The following is a 26,217-nucleotide window of genomic DNA, read 5'->3' as shown; positions in this document are numbered from 1 at the left end:
AATTCTGTGTTTTATGAAGCATTTCTACCGATCACATGAATAAAGTCGAGTGCAGGCGTTACGAAGTACAATCAATGTATGGTGTCACACCATGTCACGCGTACGTGACATCACGATGCCTCCGCAGTTCAAATGCAGGATGGTTGGCCTGTGGATTAGCAAAGAGGAAACGGATCACGTGATTACCCCACCAAGGAAACGCCTTCTTTGCGTTCCTTACTCTTCTTGCCTGACTTTACGCCCTGCTATTAGCTGTGTGCATAAAGATATTCAAAATTCTCTGGTGTTCAAACAATCGTGTTATCCTGTCAATGAAAAGCATTTCTTTGAAATTTAATTTTTCGACCGGGAAACTAGCCTCCCCGCAGACGTCCTTTGGGGTTCGTTTGTCACGCATTCATTTCTCCCCCACGGAGTGGGGGAGAAATGAATGCGTGACAAACGAACCCCAAAGGACGTCGGCGGGGAGGCTACCGGGAAACCCGCTGAAGCCTGTTGCTTGAAAGTCCTAGTAACTTTTCAGGCCTCAAAAACTAAATAATAAAAGTGTACGTCCTGGCTAGCAAATCAGCTCATTATAGTTTATAGTTTTATCACATTTTCAGCAAAACTATTTTTCTTCCGCCCCAACTGACTGCCCCTGGGAGCTGTCCCCTGGGTCTCCCCACCCTTTACCGCAAAGTCTGCACAGCAATTGATCATGATTCAGCCAATCAAATAATTAGTGCCAGTTTTCACTCTAAACAACTGGGACCACCATTTTGACAACGCGCGGGAAGCGAAAAGTGAGGCAGTTCTATAACTTCGATTATTCCCTGAACTTTCATAGAGATTTGAAGAAAATGGCCACAGACGTTTTGGAATACAGTGATATTCATCTTCTTGTGAGAGGAGCTTTGGTGCGTAGCTTTGTTTGCCATTTTACATTAGGGCTTATCATCGCACGTGTATCGATCATGATCGTGGTCGTGGAAGAACACAGTTTCATGAAACTGTTCGTGAAACTATGTTCTTATAATAATATTATAGCAATTCTTGCATAATTTAGCTTAAAAATAGAAATATCCTAGCGTTATGTCGAGGTCACTCGCTCAGAACATATGTTGTAGGTTCTTCAAGTTTCCAAGTCATCCATCTCAAAGGAAACCAATCTTCCTTCAGAAAAAGAACATATCTTTATAGCAATTATGGAATGAGGCAGAGTAGGATTTGGAGAATTATGCAGATCGAGGGAGATTCTTGACCTTCAAACTCGGTGGATAACATCGTCCTCGATCTAAAAATTCTTCACATCCTTCTGTTTTGGGTTCTCTTGTATTTCTTCCATTCAGTTTTAGTTAGAAATTCAGCCATTTCGTCTTCGGATAGCTGTGAATGCCATTTTCTTTCTAAGTTCACTCGGGAGTAACAGCTAGTTTACCACCTGGAATCGAGATATGTAATAATTTTATTTATACCATCAAATCAAAGGTACCGTAAAATTCTGAAAATAAGCCCCTCCTTGTATAAGCCCCTGCAAATATAAGCCCCCCAAACTTGTAACGCAAAAAAACCCTCCGTTAAATAGCCCCTCCAAAAATAAGCCCCTCAAAAAGAACCTTTGAAAAATATAAGTCCCGGGACTTATTTTTGGAATTTTACGGTATATTTCTAGCATCTTCTTAATATGGTAGGCACAAGTTGATTATGTAGATTTAGGCAGGGGATTGGAGCCAATCAGAAATGGTGAAATATTTGAATTAACAATAAATAAACTTAAAATAAAATCCTGCACGGATGGCCCAGATGGCTGGAATCTGACCCTCAAATTTTTGCCGGGGCCTTTCTAAAAATGAATTCAAAAGGGTTCATTTATTGTCAGCACCCTTGCGGAATTGGTCTGAAGGGTCCAAATTTTGTTGGCTCCTTTGAAGATAACTTCCGAACACCTTCTCCAAAAGCCTGCCATCCTTGGTGGGGGGTGGGGGGGGTTGTGGATAAAACGTGGAATATCATGCGGTACTCCCTTATGTAAGCCATATAGGTATGTGCTGCACCAAAGGATATGGTTTTTAAGCAGTTTTGGTCTAAAAATAGGTATAGACTTTTTTGACTCTAGAAATTATTGTTGGATCATGTTGTATCTGTTTCCAGTATAGTAAAATATTTTATTGTTATTCTCCTCAACATAATCATCATCATAACAAGTGAATTACTCCTTTGATTTGCAGAATGATGGACGCTTAAAATTGCATAAAGGTGGGGTTATTTTTAAAGCAAACAAAACAGGAAAAGTAGATCAAGCTACAGTTGCAGACATTGAGTCGACTCACTGGATGAGAGTGGCACGGGGATTTGAACTAACCGTTGCTTTGAAAAGTGGACTGCAGTTAAAGCTTGAAGGCTTCAAAGAGTCTGTAAGATATTGTTTCTTGTCTTAAACTATTTAATTTTTTTGGTCCTTCATATAGCGCTGTGCACAGATGACGTCGCAAAAACGTGACCCCTACCAAATCTCAGACAAACATGGGCCATTTCTGCAAAAGGTCACAAGACGGCTGTATGAAAATGCACAGTTTGTGATCAGTTCTGTTCACCCCTTTAACTTTAGTTTGTAGGAGTGTTGCAGTTTCGAAATTCGAGAAAGATCCAGGAGAGTATTATTTAGAACAAGTCAAAACATAGCTGCACAAAGGATATTTAAGCAGAGCAGAAAATGAGAGGATTTTCAAACGCTGTCTCTTGATACCCTATTGAAGCCAGTAAATGTTTTCAAAGAACAAGATACCTGACAGTCTGATATTCAGATCTGATTTTCAAGAATTCTAAGAGATTCTGAGATTTCTAAAGAAGCATGTTTTTAGAAGGATTAAATTCGAGAATTTGTGAAAATGGATTAAATATTTCAGACTACTTCGTTAAAAACATTTCCTGGCTGCCTGGTCACTCCATAAACACAGAGTACTTTGCTTTCTTTCCGGATTTCTCACATTTATGTAGCAACTCAGACCACTTTTTTCAGGTATCCTAGAGTCCCTGTTTACCATTTCCCGACAAACATGCAAAAAAACATTGTTTTGACTCAACACTCAGGAAACGCATAAACTATTTTTAGAATCTGTGTGCTGCGCTATAATTGTTAATGCTTATTTTAGGTAGCTCATTTCTGTGACATTAAAAATTGCTCCCTGAATTAAGAGGTTCCATTAAGGGACAGGCATCCAGTAAATTGATTGGCTGCAAGACAAATTTGTGCGGATGTGTTTAAAATCTCAAATAAGAAAAAAATACTACCTTTCATTAAGTATGTCTGGGTGTCATATACAGATGCCCTTCTGCTCTAACCTGTAATAAAATGCCTGTGAATAAGATTGTAACCTTGCCCCTGCCTCTAAACACCGAAACTATCTTGCCCTTGAATCAAATACTGCACCTCTCAATACAGTCCAACCCCGCTATTTCGAACTTGGTTAATTCGAAGTCCTTGCTTTTTCAAAGGAAGATCGAATTCCCTTGGATTTACCCTTATGTTTTCAGTCATTTACTATCAGCTATTTCGAACTTGGTTATTTCGAATTCCCCGCTATTTCGAACTCATCGTTCTTTCCCTACACCTTAAATCAACATCGTTATTTCGAACTTGTCAAAAACAGAGCACGTAAATAAGAGCACAGCTGGAAACGTATTACATTTTATTTGAGCTCGTGTTGCGTAATTAATGACTTAACAATGCTTACTCATGTGCAGTGTCCTGCTAAGAAATTCCAGCTGTGTTATTCAATTACAAAACAAGACGCACTGTTAGTGAACTGTTCTTCCGACTGAAATACTCCTGTATGAACTCTGCCGTCTCTATTCTGATCATTCGGCATTGTATTTTTATTTAATAAGTGTCTTTCTTCATACTGTACTGTATTTTATTAAAAAATGATTCATTGTTACTAATTTTACGCTTCCCCGGTTATTTCAAAACCCTGCTATTTCAAACTTTTTTCCATTTCCCTTGGGACTTCGAAATAGCGGGGTTCGACTATATTATTGATATTATGACACACCCCTTATCAGTACAGGAACGCTGAATTGAGCAGGTCTGTGAGTGGCCATTGCAATATGTCAGAATGTCAAGTATTACTCGATAATTGTTATTTGGAAATTGTGGTGTTCTTATTGTTATTTCATTAAAAGGGAAACCAGCCTTATTAAAGTTTCTGTCGTTGAATTTTCTTTATTTAGGACTATGACCAACTATCGGCATTTGTGAGGAAGTATTTCAATATGGAACTGGAGGAAATTGAACTGTCCGTGAAGGGATGGAACTGGGGAGTGGCAAAATTCAAAGGTAAGTTGAACGGGTGGGTAAATAACTTTTGATAATCTTCTGATTTCTTGACTTTACATCAAGGGTCTTTATGGCCTCTGTCCTTTCCAGACATCTTTTCCAGGTTGAGGAAAGTGTAAAATAAACTGGTACTGATACTTTTTGGGCAAAGCTCATTCCTCATCTATGAACAAATTTATGGTAAACAGCTTAGTGTGTACTATGAGTCATAGTTGGAAGGAATTGGCAAAGAAACTATAAGTTACTAAAGCTTATAAAATGTGCTCACAGACATAATTTGTACATTAAAGGGGAAAGGTGAAGCTCTGAAATTATTAATTTTGTTTGCATCAGTAGGCAATAAAAGTTCAAGAATTGTGAAAAAATGTGATTTATAAACGAATGGCTAAAATGGCTTAGCCTGTAGGGTATGTTTTTTAAACTGTTCTTTATGTAAATGACTACGTCTCAAACCTGTCTTGGATATTATTTCAGGGTCTTCTCTTTCTTTCGAAGTTGATGAAAAGCCTGCATTTGTTGTTCCTTTAAAAGATGTTTCCCAGGCAACGACTGGTGAGTCTTTTCTTTATGGTTGCGTTCACGATGAGCATGTTCATTGTTATTTTGCGATATAAATTGATCCAGGCTTACTAACAGTGCAGCATATTTGTCCTCCAGAAAGAAAAATATTGAGAACTGTGAACACTTTGGTTTGTTCCATTAGGTAAAAATGAAGTTACTCTGGAGTTCCATCAACATGATGATGCTCAAATTTGTTTAATGGAGATGAGATTTTACATTCCAGCCACATCTGATGGCACTTCAGAAGATCCAGTTAAAGTAATGTAGCATTACATCTATTGTTACTAACATGTGAATTGAATGATTTTATCATTGGTTTAAACTTTATTTTGCCTCATTTTTAGCTTTTATGATAATAATATTATGATGATGATGAATACAAAACAAATAATTGAACCCCAACATGAAAATGATTATTACTGGGCTGCCTGTGGCAGGTCCAGTCGTAATTTCAGTTTTCAGTTGTCTACATAGAAAAACGAACACCCAGGGGAGGGAAGACACAAGGTCTGGGCACATACTTATCTTTTTATGGAGATGTAAGCTAAAGCCACTGCAAAATGAGAACTTAAAAAAGCATATAATCAATTTATCTCAAAACATAATACACATGACCAGTATTTTCCTAATTTTTAATGTGTTTTGGATACGAGCCAACACTGTAAAATTAATGTAAGGGGCAAAAACAGTATAATATGAGTGAACCATAGGGTTCTAATTAAAATAGGGCTCAATTATTGTACAGTAAGCAGTCCGGAATATCCCTAAATTTAAGGACAGGGCCAACTGGTCACGCGCCACTTTTTAACCAATGAGATGGCGCGCTTGTGTTTATCAACAAACAAATCAAAACATCGCCCTAGTGATAAAAAATTTTCAAAACAACGGACGGAGTCGGACAGAATTAAAGATGAGCTTACAGTACTCGTCTAGGTTGCACATTTAATATTTCAAAGAAAACATGTCATGTAAGAGAATATAGAGCATTAATCATTGCAAGGAATCATTGGGGTGTTCGAACTGATTCCGGACCGATCGCAAAGGTCGTGGCTTCACTGGCATGACTTGCAAGATTTTTGATAGAAGCAAACTCGTCCCGTGTAAAAATAGCCTTAGAGAGAGTGTGAAAATTTGTTGAGATCGTACAAAACAGCATTGGTACTACCTATTAACTTCTACAGGACAAGAATCAAAGAACCAGTCATCATAACCAGAATAGAAAGTAGTTGAAATTTATCAATTTTTCTTGTTTGTTTTTTTGTGTTGTTTTGTGTTGACTTCACGCATCTGGTGCTTTCTTTGCTTGCTGTAGTACCTGCAACGTTTTAATTTTATCCCAGATAATCAGTGCATGTTCAATGAGTAGCGAAATACATCATTTACAATTGAGATTTGCCTTGTTTCTTTGATTGTTTTTAACGGCGGATGAACATTTGGAGAATCCAACAACATTAAATCTTTCCAGATTAGTGAATTTCAGAAACAAAGCGGTTAGTATCTACCTTGCGCTTGTGATCTTCAATTTCATCCCCGCAAATTCGGCAAAGTGAGGCGAGATGTTGGACGTGAATATCCATAACACTAATAAATATTCCTGTCTAGTGTAAGCAGCCCAGTGAATTCTCCTTTTGGCAAGTCTAGTTCTTTTATACTTTATGTTAATTAGTTGGTACAGGATTTGTGATACTTCTGATTATTTTTATGGATACTGACAATGTTTGATATTTGTCTCTGGGTAAATTTTCCCTTTTCATACAGAATTTTCATGAACGGGTTCTTGAGAAAGCAGACATCATTCAAGCAACAGGAGATGCCATTGTCACGCTACCTGATGTGGCCTGCCTCACACCAAGGTACTGTTGTTCAGTTATCTTGACAACACTGCAGACCTCCATACCTGATAACATAGACTATATTTAACATGGTGATGATGATGATGATAATAATAGTAATAATAATAATAATAATAATAGACGTTCCCATAATTAAATGGACAGCTATATGAATGATGGTTTTTAGCTTGTAGGATATTTTTATTTATTTATTTATTTATTTTTTGTGACACTTTTATCAAATCATTTTTACCCATGGTTTTTTTTGGGGGCGCAAATAATAATATTGTGTAATTGTTGCTACATATTTTAGTCGATGCTGTGGCTGGATACAGTTTGTCGCTCAGCCAAAGCTTTTAATTTTTTCTCTGGGTATCCAGACCTTGGTACTGCCATAATAATAATAATAATAATCCTATAGCTAATATCCTGCAGAAGGTGTTTTTTGTCAGAGAGAACAATTTATGACAAGAGTTCCAGTACCAATGTTTAGTGTGAGAAATAGAGGGTAATAATAATAGTAATAGTAATAATACAACTTTAAATTGCCCTCTCCCTGTATGGAGCTTTTCAGGGATAGTGAAACAAATAATTTAAATGGAATATAACATGGTTAAAAATCCCAACTGATAGGAAGGGAACCAGTCAGCTATTTTAAAAGTGTGGCTGACGATTTGAGCTTGATACTACCAAAACCAAATCCAGCTAGTGGTCAGGGTGGGACTAGAACTTGGGGCCTCAGAATTACAGTGGAACCTCCTCTTAGAGACACCTCTATTCAAGAGACTCTTCCATTCAGGGGACACAAAATTTGGTCCTGGAAAACGCCCTCATAATCTTGTTACCTCTGTTGAAGGGACACTTCTATTCAAGGGAAAAGGACACATTTTCTGGGTCCCAAAACCTGGGTTTGACCTCCATTCAGGGGACACCTTAGCACTCAAAACGTAACTGACCACTACTGCACTGGTGTGAATTCAACTTATAATGTCGCAGAGATGGGTTTATGATGATTTTGATTTTTTTGTATTGTCTTTGTTGGTTAACTATTATCAAACCCCAGCCTGTCCTCTATTCAGAGGACACCTCTTTTCAAGGGACACTTGCCTTGGTCCTAAGGGTGTCCTCTGAATAGAGATTTCACTGTACAAGTCCAGTGCTCTAACCACTTGGCCACTTTCTCTTGATTCCTCACATAATCACATAGTCAGCTATATCCCAAGGACACATAATATCACAGAGACTCTTCAGTACCTCCATGAAGCTTCTGACCAGATTTTGGATCTAGTTCATCTAGGGTTTTATTTACTTGCTATTTTTTGTTTGCATACAGCTTTTTATTTCACATTATGAATGGACCCACCATCTCCCTCTCTTTTTGTCACCCTCAAAGTTTGTTTGTCACGTTTAGGTTCCCTTATTTATGTAAAGCCAAGTGCAGTTACCATGAGCGTTGTTAAGTACTTTAAACATTAACTGAAATGCATGGAGATTGAACAAAGAATAATTTCTCATTCAGATGTCTAATGTCATGTCCTTTTTCCTAGGGGTCGATATTCAATGAAAGTGTTTCCATCCTTTCTTCAACTTCATGGCAAGACCTATGACTACAAGATCCCTTACACGTCAGTGTTGCGGCTTTTTCTCCTCCCACACAAAGACCAAAGATTTATGTTTTTTGTGGTAAGGAAGTGTATTCTAATAAAGTTTCTTAATTAAACTAGGTCAAATTGTCACTGGGGCTGTTAGGAGTGAACAGTGATGAGTCTAATTTAAATTCTGTTTTTAAGCTTTTTGTAGTAATAACTGTTCACGTCTTTACTTGTGAAATAATATTATTATAATGCAACATGTGTCAATGACACAGGAAGGACTGAACTACCGGCTTTTGAGTCTAAAATAGAATTCATTGCTGCACCACTTACATGTATTACCTGTTGAAGCTGTTGGCACAGCTCAAAGGAGGTTATAAGTGACAGTAAAGTGATTCTTAATTATCACAGGTTAGTATGGATCCTCCAATCAAACAAGGCCAGACAAGATATCCATTCTTGATTATACAGTTTGGAAAGGATGAAGAATTTGATGTAAAGCTTAACTTGTCAGAGTAAGTAATATTTGGGTGTAGTATTTACCAAATCAGTGAATAGCAATTTTGGTCCGTTTTGATTGGCTCCCGTAACTCGGAATATCCTTGGCTATTCACTGTTTTGCAACCGGAGCCAAGATGGCATCTCATTTCAAGGCATTTTTGGAAGATGGAATTTGAGCGATAAATGAAGTAGTCGTACAAAGAAATACCAGAAAAGTGACGAACTTTGGCTTGTTGGTGTTTATTGGTAGTGAGAAAATTATTTTCATGCTGAATTTGCAACGAAAGTCGTAACAATCGCTTGACAAAATCCCTGAAATGTTTGTAAATTGTAAACAAAGTTCCCATTAAGTGATGTTTTTAATCTACCAAAAGTTATTCTCTTCATTTTTATCCACCTAATTTGGTAAAATTTAATACTAAAACAACTATCCCCCTCAGGGTCAGTGATCAGCATTAGATGAGTGTCAAGTGTTTGACATTTTCATTTCATCATGAATTCTTTCTTTGGTCCCATTTTACCTAGCGCGAAAAAATTTTTGATGAGCAGGATTGATCACATTTCCGGTTCTGTAATTTGAATTGTGGCATAGGTTGGTTGGTTGGAGGCTCCTTCATGGGTGAGACATTTCTTACTATTAATGTGACTGTGTGATCAATACAGTTAAGCCGTAATGTGCTGCTTGTGATGGACTGTGTGACTGCATGATGTGGTTCGCAAGTCCAACCCACAAATATCACCCTTGCTCGCCAACCAGTCCTCTGTAGCTCAGAGGTTAGAGCATCCGATCTAGAACACAGAGGGTCGTGGGTTCAAATCCCATCTGGGGCTCAGAATTTTTCTGTGTCCTCTTATGGTTGATTCTTTACATCTCCCTTTATTTCCTTTATAATTGTATTAATATAGGTGGCGTAGGTAATTTGAATTCCCTCAAAAAACTTCACTTGCCCATTGGGTGAGTTAAAAACAAAATTTGCAAAATTTAGCCTGATTGCAAAATCCACACTGCTACTCCTAGCAATCTAATGGCTTACCCCTTGCTGATTTTATTTAGGGAGGAGTTACTAGAAAAATATGAAGGTAAGATAACTCAAGAAATGACTGGTCCAATTTATGAGATTGTGAGCAGGCTCATGAAAGCTGTTATTGGAAGAAGAATTACAGTGCCTGGAACATTTAAAAGGTATCGAACAACATTAATTTGATGCTTTATAACCGTAGTTTGCAGTTAACAGTTTCACTTTACCCGCCTTAAGATTTGCGGGTGGTAGTTTGCAGCTGTCATGTTTGTTTTCGTTCCTTTGCTCACTTCTATCATTTTCTGAGAAATCGTCCTCAAAATTATGTTTCTATGAAAAAGAATTTGATATTAACGAGGGAAAGAGTTCTCAAAAGACTAGTAGTATTTCCTCTCAAACATGGGATCGTCATATTTTCTGGAACCAAAAAACTTGTGGTGTATCATTTACCTCTAGAGCATGTTCTAGCTGTTCATACGTGAACCTCAAACTGCAAACCTGACGGCAAGGCACTGGTTGCATGACTTCTTGACGTTTGGGTTTCACAGGAAATGCCAAAAACCTTGATGTTAATATCTCTTTTATCACTACTAGTTGTACGTAGTTAACCCTTTAAGCCCCAATATCCACATACAAATTCTCCAAACTGATCTCTAAAGAATGAGTTGAGAGAATTTGATAAAAGATCAAAGTATTTTCTCTTACATGATCATTTAATTAATTCTCATAACCTCATCTCATGACAATGTATGGATGTTGTTAGGAGAAAATTGCTGTTGGTCACTATTGGGACTTAAAGAGTGTAAGTTTTCAGCTCAGGGCAGATATGGGCAAAACTAAGATGATGATAATTTGATTATTGAATGTTTTTCCTTTTGTATTTCTAGCCATACAGGAAACAGTTGTATAACCTGTTCATACAAAGCTGGAAGTGGAATGCTGTTTCCACTGGAAAGAGGCTTCATATTCGTCCATAAGCCCCCTGTGCATGTACGCTTTGATGAGATATCCTCTGTGAACTTTGCTCGTGTGGCAGGGGGGGCAGGATCCAGTCGATCATTTGACTTTGAGGTGGAGACTAAATCAGGGACCACTTACGTATTCAGTAGCATTGAAAAGTAAGTAGACTGGAAAGGATGTGGAAAAATAATAATAAGATTTTAATGTGCTTGCTACCTTTAACGTACACCTGTACAGCACAAATTGAGGTTGTTTAGGTTCTTAAATAATTCTTGTTTTCTGAAGAAAAAAAATTAATTGTAGCTAAGAATATTTAGTAGTATTCAGCTTATTCCTTATGATAAAATCTGTTTACCAAATTAGTATCTATGTAGTATAAGAAGAAGAACTGAAGCAAAGATCACATGACTTTTGAAGTCCTCCTTGGGGGAAAATAACACACATGTATCTTATTTGCCCAAAAGCACAAGATTTTTCTTATAGATTTTAGAAAATAAGAACCTGTTTGAAATTCTAGGCTTAAAAGTTTCTTGTATAGAGGGGGCTAATTAGCAAATTTTAGCCTAACAGGTTCTTAAAAATCAGATTCTTACACGTGGGTTTTTACTGTATTTGGTTAAAATGGTGCCTGTGATACGCCATGATTTTTCCCATCCACGTACTGCTGGTCTTGATTAAGCGCTGGTGTTAATGGGCTGTGTTAGACTGTTAGTAGCACTCAATTCAGTGTGTGTATGAAATGTTGCAATCAACAACACATCCACGTCCAATACTGCCCACTAGATTCTAGTGGTCAAAAACTGAACTGAAGTCCACTGCAGTTTATACTGGAAGTCTAGTCATAAAATGAAACTACCCTGTTAGAAGTATAAACAAAAGTAACTATCATGAGATGAAAAAATTGAATTATTGATCCCTGTCATGCACAAACCATGAATAATTTCCTGTATAATATAAGATACAAGAGAGATCTGTTTCTTGTTCTCAAGCCTAACAAAAACTAAAAAAAATTACTTCCCCTGTAGAAGGTAGCCAAACATGAACCACTTAAGAGAAGTGTTTTCTGTTTAGGCAATTACAGCTCCATGTTTGGCTATATTTTTAAGACAACTCAAAAACAGGCTCTTTCAAATTAATTCACAAATGTACATTGTTTGCAAGTGTGAAATCAAACAACTTAGCTCTTTTCTTGATATTTTTGTAAAATACAATCAAAGGTTTAGTACATAAGAGTGAAAATAAGCAAACATTTAAAGTGGATAAAAGCTTACTAGCTCTGAACTTATTTTTAGAGAGGAATATGGGAGGCTCTTTGATTTTGTTAGTGGAAAGCATCTGAGAATCAAGAACACTGGCAAGGTATAAGTCTTTGTTTAATTTAATTTTTTAGAGCTCAGCATTAGTGACTGTCGTTGAGTTAACCATCCACTTAGCAATATACATCTCAAGTGCTCTGCTCGCCTCTTTGATTTTTGCAGCAGATAGGAAATCTGTAAACCAGCCTTGAAAGCCACAGTAGCAAAATTAAGGGCGCATTCCAAAAGTCAGAACTGGCCGGCGGGACCATGGCTGGACCAGACTTTCTGGCAATGAAATAGGCTTTTCCCACGAAGTTTAGCTGAAAAACAAGGTCCTCTGTGTATAATATTTTGGATTTGACTGATCTGGATGGCTAGTTTTTATTAAAAGTGAAATTCTCATTAAGGTGGGAATGGGCTGGCTGGTCAGTTCTGACAAATGGAAAGCGCCCTTAAGTTCACTTCCATTGAACTTAATTATTTTTTATGTTATTGGTAGTGTCTTCAAGTTTTGTTTTCAAGATATCAGTTGAACTGGTTTAAATACAAACTGTGAAAAATGTGTGATTGTTGTTTCCTTTACTACTGTTGGAGACTGGGCCTGATTGTAGTTGAGATTTGATTGACAGATAAATTGTACATGTGAGCACAATCGACTGTGACTTTAGGTCATGGAATCTTCTCTGATTCTGATGGGAGAGTGAATAAATCCTGGTGCATTAAACTCAGCATTTGACTTGTGTTTTTGTTGGGAAACAGAGGAGGAGTGAACGTCTTCCCACAATGCATTGCGATTCAAACTAATATATCAAGATTTTCGTGACGTCATCATTCGGCTCAGACGCTTGAACAAGTCAGAGCAACATGGCGAGATGTGTTGTTAGAAATTCGCGGCTATCACAGATCCACTACGTTTCTGGTTGGGAAACTAAACTATTAGTGCTACTGGAAGCATTCCCAACACTTAGTCAAAGATTTTCATGCAACCATGAAGGCATTGTTATATAGGATGTGTATTCTAAAGCCTCCACTGCCCCTCTACCCCCCCGCCCCCCCTGAGAAACTGAGTTTTGGCGCGGGGAGAGAAGGGAAAGGTGGACACAGGTTGTAGTTATTTCATGACCACCGCAGTAGACAGTCAATCTGTAGGCTAGTTGCCCGAGCCAGGTTTTTGCCCTACTGTGTTTCCAGTGTGAAAGCAAACCGCTACCATTAATTTCTTATCAGATATTTCCCATTCCTGTCATTTTAATTTTTAATATTCTCTTGTGGTTAAAGGTGTCATCTAAAAAGTATGAAGATGAATTGATGGCTGGTTCAGATGAGGATAGCCATGATGCTTATCTGGAGCAGATGAAAGCAGAGGGAGCTGAAAGAGATGACGATGACTCAGAGTCAAGTGAAGGAGGTCTGTCTGTCTACCAAAAGGGTTTTTCTCTTAAGTTTTTTAGATATTATGACTATGATTATGATTATGATTATTTTTGTTTTTTTTATCAATAGTATTGTAAACACTGAGTGGTTGTCTAAAAGTCATTTGTGTAGAATAACTAGGATAACACGCGCGCTCTGATTGGCCGAGGGGCGTGTTTGCATGAGAGGATGTAAACGTAGACTACAAGTAGTCCCCATTTTCCCCCAGGGATAGTAGAGCGAGCGAAACGCGAGCGCGCGTGAAAATAAGCCCATGCTTTTGCTTGCTTTTTTGTTTGTCTTTTTCAAGTTAAAACTGTCAAAAAAGAGGGAAAATGGTACGAGCCACCTTAAGTAGACCACGAGCAGCGGTCCTTCTTTCCTCAGGGCCACCGCGGTTAGCGAAAAAGTAAACATATGCAAATTAATGATACAAAGGAGGAGAGATTGGGGCAGAGGAAGCTTCTTCCTTGTGGCTTCGTTTCTCACCCCTCATGCGTGCTCTGATATATTGTGACTCAAAAGAAAAAAAAGAGACTGCTCGCATTCTAAAATCATTGATTTAAAAGTTAGAAACAGCACATATCTCAAGGCTTGTCCCATGAAAGAAGAACTCCTCATTATTCGGTAAAAAAATAATGAGTATTACCAGTTTATCAGCTCGCAAATTCAGAGGAGCGTAGAAAGGATGTGACACAGTAAGAACCCGCATAATGGAAACTGCAACGAAGGACCAACCAGGATGAAACTTGAGCAACTAGGCACATACATATACGAATTATTCACTCTCTTTATCCTACTAAAGAGCAATTTCAGTTTGTGAACAAAAATCAGGGTATAAATTAATCAGTATTAGTCTCTTGGGGGACTTAAGTGTTGCTGTAAGAAAACTCACCTTTTTGTTTCCTAATGTGACGTTATCAGATTCTGATGATTCGTTTGCACCTGAAAGCGGCGCCGAGGATCAAGATGTCAGAGAAGAGTAAGTCTGCAGTGCCTTAAGTAATAATATCAGTCTGCTCCCAGTTGTTCAAAACATGGATGACAATATCCATTGTGTAAATCACTATCTAGTGGATAAAAATTAGGGAATGCAGTGGATTATGTTAAGAAATAATAATATCAGTCTACCCCAGTTGTTCAAAACATTGATCACAATATCCACTGTGTAAATCACTATCTAGGGGATAAAGATTAAGGAATGCAGTGGATTATGTTAAGAAATAATAATATCAGTCTGCTCCCAGTTGTTCAAAACATGGATGACAATATCCACTGTGTAAAACACTATCCAGTGGATAAAGATTAGGGAATGCAGTGGATTATGGTAAACTGGCCTGTAATATTAAATATATGATTTTATCTAGTTAGCAATTATAAAGACGTTGTTATTATTATTATCGGTGTTAATGATATATGAAATAAATCATATTCATTTTCATTTTCATTATTATTATCGTCATTATAATCATTATTATTGTTATTGTGTTACAACATCACCCTCAACACATCATCGTCATCATCATCATTATCATCGTCATCTTCATCTTCACCATCAAAGGAGATTTATCTGATGGAAAATGGTATCCACCCTTTGAACGGTCCTGAAAACGCAGATTCATATCAAAGGTTCCTTATAAGAAACATTAAACAAGCAGCGTACAATCTTACCAAGGAAAAATCTTAAATCAGACTGTAAATTTTAGTACAGACTTAGTATTGTATAGTATGCGTGTAGCTGCTCAACGATTTTATAAATTTTTTTTTTCCATAAGACTGTGATTCTGCTGGGACGTAGCTCTTAGGGACGGGCAGACTTTCTCGAAGTCTTTCGCTTCTCATTTCCGGTTCCGGTAGTTGGCCCCAGCTCTGTCGCTCGCTTTTTGCCGCAGAAAACATGAAAAACATAAAAAATCTACCGCTCGCGCTTCGCGCTCATGAAAAAATTTAGCTCGACTTGTAGGGAAGTCTGAGGGACGAGGAGCGATGAGAGGCAGCTGTTTGCAATTGGCAGGCTGGATTCTGTTGCTGATACCTGGCCACCCAGACTTCAATCTTTGAGTCGCACCAGGAGCCGGCTCCTGGTCGCATTAAAGGCAAGGAAATCTAATGCGCCAAACAATTCGAATATCCAACAACACCCTGGGTAACCCCCCCCCCCCCCGGGGGCAAAGTGAGTCGGGCTTATATCATCTACCAATGATAATATACCTTGTATTAAAAAAGGGAGTGAATTAGGGTCATGGTAACAAAATTTCATACCTTTACCTTTGAAATCATGGTCGAACAAGCCAAACACTTTCATCTAATTATGTGAAAGATCGCAGTATGGAACTACGTTCTCAGACCCCGGATCGTAAAAAGAAGTTAAAGTTGACACTTAAGGTTCTAATCCCCCATCCTACCTAAGCAAGAGTCAAATTCCCTCCTCACCGAGCATAGTACGTGCCCGGGGTTTCTCTGGGGGGTATGTTGAAGTTTTGAATTGATTGGCGCGTAAATTTTAAAAAAGATAAATTATGAGTCTCAAAGATCGATCTAGGTTTGTTGTGTAAATTAATAGACTATGTTTGGTGGCATCTTATCGTCAGGTTTGAGAGCAACCCATCGTCTTCTGAGAGCGGATCTGGATCCGACGAAGAAGGCAAATCAAAGCCAAAAGAAAAGGAAAAGAAGAAGAAATCACCTGAAAAGAAAAGAAAAGCTGCTGAACCAAGCACGAGCAAGTCACCAAAAAAGAAAGCCAAGGTTGCGGTATGTCTTAACAGCAACAGAAATTATCAATTTATCAGTCAGTCGAACCTCATCTCATTCATTACAGTAATTTCCTTTCCACAAAGCATAGTCTAGAACTAATTCCTATGCCTAGATACAATGTAAAAGCCTCATAACAAATATCATGGTTGTTCACCTTTACTTGGACAATGAATCCACTGAAAGGAGTTTTGCATTCAAAATCTAGTTTTGCTGAATTTTAGCAAAGAAACAAAAGCTGTTCTCCTTTTGGATTCAAGAATTCGGACTCACAAAATACACACGACGAGAAAAGCTATTAAAGGGCAGACCCCATCCACACGTATCCGGATATTTTTGAATCCGCGCTTTTTTTTTCCGGATTCCTAAATTTCCACATCCACACGTATCCGTATTCAAATCGTATTTGCCCGTCCACGCGTGTCCACGCGTATCCGACACGTATCCAGATTCATTCTAGTACCCAGGACTCCTCTGGGATTTGGCAACAGAGCATGCGTCGTAAAGACGGGTGAGAGAGAGAACTTGGGAGCGAGGTTGTCACGTTCAATACAGTATTCACGGTAAAGAACTGGGTTCGGCCTTGTTACGTCAGTGGATAAAAAATATCCGGATTAAGCGTTCACACGATTGCGGATTCATAGCGTATTCAAGAATTTCCACTCTGGAGAGCGTATTCAAAAAGTTGGGGATTCGTATGCCGGATTCACCATCCTCGGAGACCCAAGGGCAGATAATTGGGGCGAGGGAAAGTCTAAACGGGCGGAAAAATATATATGGAACGAAGAAAAGTAAAGAACGGCGAGAAGAGCCCCTGGGAACAATGTCTTACCAGACCAATTTCAAACGGTCGCCGCCGTTCTGGCTTCTGATTGGTGCCAGAAAACGTGTGTTTTCCCTCGTCCCCACTATCTGCCCCTGGGTCTCCGAGGATGCGGATTCACCTGATACGTGTGGACGGAAGCCGTATCCGGAAAGAAAAAGTTGCGGATTCAAAAACATCCGGACACGTGTGGACGGGGCCTAAGAATGGCTCTGTTCTCAAGATCAGAAGTATTCACGCACGAGTGAGGAATGTGTAAAAAGCGTGCATTTTACAACGTTGAACAACGCATTTTTGACGTTGATTGCTCTTCATTTTTTATTACTTGTACCTCTTTCGGAAGTTGCAAGAGTATTTCGGCCATGACAAAATCAGGAAAAAGAGCTCAGGTGTGGTATATAATCATGATATTTAAGTACAAGTATAGTTATTCTTGCCCGAATAAAGTTAGGTGGTGTCAAAAACTGCCGTGTGTGTAAAACTGGAAATATCTTGTATTCAAATTACAGCTATCGAGTTGTTTTGTGCAGTGCTCATTGTTTACTGTGCTGTACGAGGCTTTCAAACGTTTGTGGCAGCGGATCATTCCATTTATTACTTATATGAAAACGACTCACTAAAACTGAGGTGCTTTTCCGTCAGGTCGTTTAATGCACAGTCTGAAGGTTGGGCAGTGGCTGTCAAGTAGCACTTAATAGGGAGGTTGAGCAACGACGATCGATGGCAGTGAAAACGTCGCTAAAAATTAATTTGCGTTTTTTCAAACTTTATTGCGTATATTTGGACTCTTTCAGTAGGTCAAATGTACGTGAGTTCTCGTGGAGTTGAATTCTTAAGGACTTTATCCTGTTTCAAAAAGAGAAAGGAAAATTCTTCCTCGTATGTTCACGTACTTCGTAAAACGTCGCATTAGGAGGTTTCACGTCACAGTCAAGCAGTGGACATCAAGGAAATGTACTAAAAAGCGTGACGCACGTGAAGCTCCCTAATTTTCTATAATGCACTCTGCTTCGTCCCTCCCGTGTTTGTTTATAGAGTGATTCATGTAGTTTCTTTTTAAATCAGTCTTACAATTTAGCCCGAGAGTGGGTTCACATGTTTGGCTTTTCTTTCCGCTAGTCGAGCAACGCAGAAGCCAACGCGATGTCCAACCATGAAAGCATCGCTTAGCCTGCGTTGCTGCGTGTCTGGCATTAAAAGGGAAAGAGGAAGGGGCGCGCGAGAGCACAAGGCCGGGCGTGCAAAGAGGGGGGAAATAGGGCCTCCTCGCGCATCCCTCGCGCTCTCGCGTTTGAATTCCTTTATCCAGTTTTTCTTTTAACGCCTGACATGCAGGCTAAGCAGCGCGAAACCCAAACACGATATCTCACCCGCAGGCTACAGGTATTTTAAACTGGAGCTCACCTCAAAGGCGTAACTATGTTTTTTTTTTTCTCACTTTACTGGCTGTTTGCTTTCCTAGGCAGAGAAACCCGAAGGCAAGAGGAAAAAGAAGACCAAGAAGGATGCAAACGCTCCTAAGCGATCGCTAACGGCGTACATGCTGTGGCTGAACGAAGCTCGAGCACAAATTAAGCAAGAACACCCTGGAATCTCGGTCACTGAGCTATCCAAGGTTGCAGGGGAAAAGTGGAAAAAATTGGAGGATAAAACGGTGAGTCGATAAGTCATCATTCATTTACTTCTGTACTCATTTAACCGCCGCTGGTTTCTTCGCTTTACATTGCGCTCAGGTCCCAAGTTATAGGTATTGCTTCGTGTGCTCCTTGTCCAAGGTTTATTTGTTTGGTAAGATTTGTGTGAAATAGAATGAAATTGATGTATTGCGTAATAAATGTATGGGGCTGTATAGAAATCTTACACTTGAAGGTTCTCGTAAACGCTTCTCGAGAAGCAATCTCGTTGCCAGAGGCTGCGATTCTTTTGCTCAACACCAAGGATCACTGGATAAGGGTAACGCAGACTCTGGGGACGAGGTTGCTCGAGAAGCGGAGAATGTTCGCCACTTGCGTATTTCCCATTACACACCTTGTTTGCCCCCAAAGTATAGCATAATTTATTGTCTTCAATTTCTCTTGGGGCGGCTGTAATACCCAGGAGGAATAAAAAGCAATGGAGACGGAGGGCTATCGTTTTCTGCAGAGGGCTATCGCTTTCGTCTGGACAAGTGAATGTTTCCGAACGCTGACGTCATAGCTACTTGGAATGGATGAGGTTATCGAACACACGCCGGCGAAAATAGCCTGGGAACGGAAACTTACCTTACGAATGAAAGGTCCAACTGAGAACGATGCGAATACGAAAGGAGCTTTCGATGGTAAGGAGGGAGCGTTTTTGTTAACTCGAAAACGGAGGTGTTCGGAAACACATTTGAGTGGACTGGGACTCCATTGTTAAGCTAGGTCAATCAAGGTCGTTCCCCACTAAAAGGTCACTGTGTACTGCAGATTTGACAACAGTTGAGCGTAAGCGAACAGAATGTGGGGACTGCTCAGTAGATCTGCTTTGAATGTTTACGCTTTCTTTTTCAATATATCTATTCTTTTCTGCCTTGTTCAGAAATGGCAAGAGCAAGCGAAAAAAGACAAGTTGAAATACGACGAGGCGATGAAAGCTTACAAGGAGAGCAAAGCGAATGAACCGAACGAGAGCCCTGAAGAATCCAAACCCAAGAAGAAGAAAGGCTCAGTTAAGGAGTTCTTTGGAAAGAAAGAAGACAAAAAGAAAAGCTCGCCTCGCAAATCGGGTGGCGGCGAATCACAGAAGTTTAAGAGTGCGGAGTTTGTGGATACAGACGAAAGCTCTTCAGAAGAAGAAGAAAAGGTAAGCTATGATCTTTTCCCATCATTTTTGAGCTATTTTGAAAAAATAGCTCATATGTCAGTGGTGTGAGCGTATGTATCTTTGTGGCTTTGTATCTTTGTAACTTTGTATGTTCGGATGTTTGTTGCAAGAGCCAATAAGGTTGAAGGTACTATGAGTTGATGCTAAGGAACCAATGAGATCTTGGCATCTATTTAAAAATCACATTGCTAAAGGTCGAACAAGGGCACTTTAAGACCGCCGTCTTGATTCTTTACAATTTGTTCGTTTTTTATTACGGCTACAGGTGTTTGGAAACATTATATTAAATATCTTCATGATTCAAACGCTGTGTACAGTGATGCAGCTGTTTAAGGGTTCATATTTTAGTGTGGATGCTACTTCAAGACATTTCTGACCGAATTCGGCTATCGCGAACGGTACCACGCACGTATTTATGAGTTGTGTTTCACCTGCTTCAAGGTAGAGTATAAACGATCATATATTTTCAAAGCTCTTCCAGTGAAGCAATAATTGATATTTAGATATGGACTTTAATTCGAAAGTATGCGGCCTATAAAATGTGGTTTTAGAAGTTTCAAAAGCAGCTTATTTTTTTAAAAGCTGTACCGAATATTGTTAATCCTGTAAATAAGCTGTAGAAATATTATTCTCTCGCTTACAAAGTTCAACAGACCTTTTTCGTTCCGGCAAAACAACAACAAAAAGGAATAATAAGTGAACAACATGATACATCCTTCCTGCATACTAAGCATTATAGTCATTGAAACGTATTTTATTTAGTAAAGATGCGTATAAACTTAAGTAGAAACAGTAGCGTTAGGGAATAAAATTGGAAGAAGCTAGTTGACACAATAATTAGGTACTGCTTTATTGAGTGGAGTAACGTGATATGAGCAGAGATATATTTCGGCAGTTTGATAATTTTCTTGGAAGTTAATAAATGTTAGGCTATCAACCTTGACGTTGCATGAAACATAATTTAATTGCAGATGTTGTAATAAGGCCGAGGTGATTTCTTAAAATCGCTTGAGAAAATTTTGTAGTAAACAATTTGCGTTTTTTTTAAGTACGAATTGTAAAAGGGCCAAAGACCAACATCTTCACATGCAAATTGTCCCACGGAAGGGGGCAAAGTCCAACACTTTCACGTGCCATCTGTGTGACTGTACATCTCATGCAGATTGGCTTTTCACAATAGTAATAGTGACTTGAACGTATAAAGACCTGTTTCGTTTAGTAACCAATGCCCTAAAAAAGGCTCTTGTCTTTTAAGAAGCAATAGCTTTTAAAACATGAAGAAATAAGTTGTCGGAGTTAAAGACTGTCTCACAAATGTTAATAAATGTTAGGTTATCAACCTTGACGTTGCATGAAACATAATTTAATTGCAGATGTTGTAATGAAGCCGAGGTGATTTCTTAAAATCGCTTGAGAAAATTTTGTAGTAAACAATTTGCCTTTTTTTAACGTACGAATTGTAAAAGGGCCAAAGACCAACATCTTCACGTGCAAATTGTGTGCAAGAGTTATTTTTATAATTCTGTTTACTAGTTTATTGTGTGATAACTCGAATTCCCTCACGTACGAACCACGAAAGGGGACAAAGTCCAACACTTTCACGTGCCAGCTGTGTGACTGTACATCTCATGCAGATTGGCTTTTCACAATGATAAATAGTAACTTGGACGTATGAAGACCTGTTTCGTTTTGTAACCAATGCCTTAAAAAAGGCTCTTGCCTTTTAAGAAGCAATAGCTTTTAAAACATGAAGAAATAAGTTGTCGGAGTTAAAGACTGTTTCACTGAGTAGAATCGCACGTGAAAACCTCGTGAATTATGATGACGCAACCATCTACCTCAATGATAAAAATCCTGGTATTTCGTAACTATTCAGTATTCGATGAGTCACATTTTGGCTTAAGAAACTCCGAGGAAACCTTAAGTTTTCCTTCTAATCAACGTTTGGTGAGTAGAAATTTATTTTACTTTAGCAATTTGTTTAACTTGCACCAGATGTAACTGGGAAAGACAGAGGAAAGTGAATACATAGGTTGAGGATCGACTCAGCTGAGCGTTTCGCGTTTTCATTTATGTAGCGCAATACCCAATTTCGCACAAAAACCAAATCTACATTTAGGATGAAAAAGGTAGATTCATCACTCTTGGTAAGGTTACACCGAAGTATTATAGTTACACTGAAGCATTCAAAATAGCTCATGCACGTTGAACGTGCCTATGTTTTGTGTTTGTTGTTGTTGTTGTTTTTGTGTGTGTATACAGTCAACTCTCTCTGAGACGGACACCTTTGGGACCGGCACTAAGTGTCCGTCTTAGAGAGATGCCCGTCTTATAAAGAGTCAAATGAGGGAATAAGCAAAGGCAGGGACCAACTCTAGCTGTCCGTTTTACAGAGGTGTCCGTCTTATAGAGGTGTCCGTTAAGAGAGAGTCGACTGTATACCCAAATGGCCTAGTTTTTTTATGATATTATAGCCAAACAGACTGGGAGAAAAGTACGTTGTAAATTCAGCTAAGGAAAAGAATACCAAAGTTGTTTTTTCCTATTGTGGTCGGAGAGTAGGTTGGGCTTACCTTTTAGTTTGATCACGACTACGTTGTTGCAAAAGAATCCTTATGGTTTACCCTTCAACGTGAGTTTTCTGCGCTTTTGGGGGAGCTTAATGCCCATTTTCGGTCTGTATTTGCTGTACCGTTGGAACTGGAAGGTCCATAATTATGGGTCTTCTGTATCCCTTGAAGTTTTTTCCTGCTTTCCTCATTATTAGCAGAAGAAACCTTGAGTTCTCTGAGTATGTTTTGGTAGTAACTTGAAACGGCAGTCTAGTTCGTTTTGTTAACATTACCAATTACACTTCCTTATGGGTTATGTAACGTAACGTGAACTAAGAAATTACTGGTCAACGACAAAATCGTAGCTTCCTGTCCAAAAAAATTAATAAACTTCTCAAGCATTATATCAAACGTTACAAACAACAGAAATATGAACTTTGATGAACTGTTAGGCTAACAATTTTTCAAAAACCACTATTAAAATCCATTTTTGATCTTCAAATTTGTCCATCCTTGCCCACTTTTGTATTTGCTGTATACCTTCTTTTAATGTTTAATCGTTTATTTTATGTTTATTACGCAATTTAGTGGCAGTTCCTACTGTTAGAATTTTGATAAAATTCTATGATTTCTTCACAGTAATTTTCAAGGAGTTATAATAACTCCTCTAGTGGGGCTAATTTAACTCCTTACAGTGGAGTTATTTTTTTGGGAGTTATTTTAACTCCAAAAAGGAGTTTAAAGAACTCTTTTTCAGGAGTGAAAGTAACCCCAGATATTGAGGAGTTAAAATAACCCCCAAAGAGGAGTTATCCTGTACCTAAAATTTTTACTCCACTTTCAGAGTTAAATTAACTCCAAAAAGAGTGAAAACAACCCATGTAAGGAGTAAAACTAACCCCATTTCGGAGTTATTTTAACTCCAGACTGGGAGTAAAAAGAACTCTTTTTCAGGAGTAAAAATGACCCCAAATTCGGAGTTAAATTAGGAGTTAAAGTAACCCCCAAAAACGGGTTATCCTGTACCTAAAATTTTTACTCCATTTTTGGAGTTATAATAACTCCCTAAAAATTACGGTGTTCGTACATTCAAATGATGTTCTGTTAAACTCTTTCATTAAAAACAGAAGTCTAAAGCCAAATCCAAACCGAAACCCAAAGCAAAAGCAGAAAAGGCTAAGAGTAAAAGCAAGAAGGATTCAGACGAAGAATCTGAAGAGGAGGAGGAATCAGAAGAAGAGGAAGAAGAAATGAGTGAAGGATCTGATTCAGATTGAAGATAGCCGGCAGCCGAAACTAGATAAATAATCTCCTGTTATTGTCAGGAGCAGGAAAAACAGATAGCCTACAATCTGTAATAATAAGTTGTCGTGAGAAAGTACTGTATATAAGGTATAATTAAAATCAGTATTCCCGTGCAATCATGTTAAATAAGAGACAATGCCTATTTCCTCGTCTACGCTTCACCCCGCTTCTCTTGTCTTTTTTGCTGCTACCCAAACGCTGTCATAAAGAGCTTTAGATTCTAAGACGAGAATGACTAGACTACGAGTACGAGATTTTCTCAATACTAAGTACTGCTCGCGCGTGAACCAGCATCATTTTGGCGGGAAAACGCAATAGCCTTCGCCATTTTACCACGAGTTTTAGCGAAAATGTCGTAGTGGCGGGAAGAAGTTTTCAAATGTTTAAAGTTTTTTCATTTTGCGATCAGGAGAGGGCTTAACCTCCTTCAATAAAGATAACAGTGCCAATTTTTCTGGTAAATCAAAAGTATAATGAAGCTTTCCGAGGTTTCTATTTTTTGAGAATACGCGAAAAACCTTTCAGTCAAATCTCCTACTCGTCGTCGTTCTCGTCTTCGAATCTAGGGGTGTCCTATACGCCATTTGCACGATGACGTCTTTTTGCTGCTAAGACCAGAATTCATTTCGTTTTTCCTTTCATATTTTAATTTGGTAATCTCAGTGAGGTTTAAATAACAAAAGCCCAAATAAGCGCAAGAAAACAAAATCCTGAAGGATTCTGGTAGTAGTAGTAAAATGACTTCATCGTACAAATGGTCTGTGGAGCCCACTCATTATACACTGCACGCGTTGTATCTCGGGATGTATGCTTTGATTGCGCATTTTGCATCTTCCCATGATGCCGTCGACTTCATTCTCCTCGTTCTGCCAGTGCCTGGGGACGAGGAAAGATATAGGGCGCAAACATGACCTTTTGTTTTAGAGTAGAACAACTATACAATGTTGTCCAGAGAGAAAACTCTTTCAGCTTAAAGATAGGCAACCCTTGATTTGCTTGTGATCGACCTTTACAAATGGAAAGACCGTTAAAGCCTAAAGTTTCTGGTGGTAGTTTTTCTTCCCTGAAAACTGTAAAATGCAAAAAATAATAACGAACCGTCAACGGGAGAGTCGCTAACCGCTAACTTTTATTCAGATGCAAGAGGCAATTCAGGTGCTTCGGAGCTGGGTCGTTAAGAGTAAATACCTAGGGACACTCGTCTTTGTTTAATCTGTGCATTGGAGTAAATAAGGCCCTGTCCACCGTAACGCGTTTTTAAAAGTATGCGTTTTCGTTGTCATTGAAAACGCTTCGATAGATTCGCTTCCATTCTACCGTTTTGATGCGTTTTCGACTGTCCACACGAAAACGATGGAATTGCACATTGCGATGACGTAAGTTAAACTCTAAACGGATGCTACGCGCACGGTCGTCGTTTTCATTTGATTCGTTTTCGACCGTCCACACTAATCAGACGAGTGTGAGCGTTTTCGTTTTCATCCACTTTCAATAGCGTTTTCAAATCGATGCGTTTTCGTTGAAAACGCTCAGCGTATTAATGTGTCGACAAGGGCTTAAACGCATCATATTGTATCCGTTTTCAAACGAAAACGCATTTGTGTGAACATGGCCTAAGATCATTACAATGCAAGGATTTTGCCCGTAAATCTTGTCCAAAGCAGGCCCGCACCTGGGTCTCCGAGGAACATTCTCGCAACTGAGATATCTTGCCAGCACTTTCCATTTGTCAGAATTGGCCATTGCCGGACCAGTCAGTGTGAAAATATAATGGTATTTTTTCCAAAGGTATCTTCTACGTTTATATTATTTACTGATGTCGCTGGATAGTTTTGATTGAAAGTGAAATTCTCATTACGACGGGAGTGGTCTGGCCGGTCAGTTCTGACAAATGGAAAGCGCCCTTACAGTTGTTGCCGACTAAGCATCAGTGCCTAAAGGCTGGTTTTCACTAGCGACGGAGTCGGGGTCGTAATCAGAAGCGTACAATGGAAACGTTCTGACTCTATTGACTCCGATTCCGTCGCGCTTATGACTCCGCTTACGACACCGATTTTTGATTTTCACTGGGTCATAAGCGCTCTTACTACTCCGCTTTCGACTCCGACTCCGACTCCGTCGCTAGTGAAGACCAGCCACACTTGTATCGGTTCACTGTAGACAAAAATTGCCAAGAAAATAGTTGGCAGCTCTAGGACTACATGGGAAGGGGGTATTATTTTCGTCTCTTAAAAACAACAGGTGCACAGATCGATTCAGCTTGAATCACTTGGCAGACAGTGACACCCGTAACATCAAACCTGTCTTGCGCAACCTGTAAGAAAAACATGGTACATTAAGCCAGTAGAAATTACCGCGAAAACTTACAATTTCTTTTATATTCGGCTCTAAGCAACCATGAAAATCCTAGTTGACTTCTCAATTGTCGAAATAGAGTCTCAGATG

General features: G+C 38.9%; 1 protein-coding gene across 1 annotated transcript; it reads left to right on the top strand.

The window, feature by feature from the left end:
• The first annotated feature begins 758 nt into the window (after window positions 1–758).
• Window positions 759–24,789, top strand: LOC140951718 (FACT complex subunit SSRP1-like). Its single transcript, XM_073401035.1, has 17 exons — window positions 759–899; window positions 2,211–2,396; window positions 4,213–4,318; window positions 4,793–4,870; window positions 5,022–5,137; window positions 6,638–6,732; window positions 8,259–8,394; window positions 8,715–8,818; window positions 9,859–9,987; window positions 10,711–10,941; window positions 12,076–12,142; window positions 13,360–13,489; window positions 14,419–14,476; window positions 16,086–16,248; window positions 18,534–18,725; window positions 19,631–19,894; window positions 23,595–24,789. The coding sequence occupies exons 1-17, from the start codon at window positions 843–845 to the stop codon at window positions 23,742–23,744; spliced, it is 2,262 nt and encodes a 753-aa protein (XP_073257136.1). The 5' UTR covers window positions 759–842; the 3' UTR covers window positions 23,745–24,789.
• Window positions 24,790–26,217: the final 1,428 nt, after the last annotated feature.

The sequence above is a fragment of the Porites lutea genome, chromosome 11 (assembly GCF_958299795.1).
Source record: "Porites lutea chromosome 11, jaPorLute2.1, whole genome shotgun sequence".
In the NCBI taxonomy this organism is placed as follows: Eukaryota; Metazoa; Cnidaria; class Anthozoa; order Scleractinia; family Poritidae; genus Porites; species Porites lutea.
Note: the sequence above shows the minus strand (reverse complement) of the source record. Positions and strands in the feature narration are given on the sequence as shown.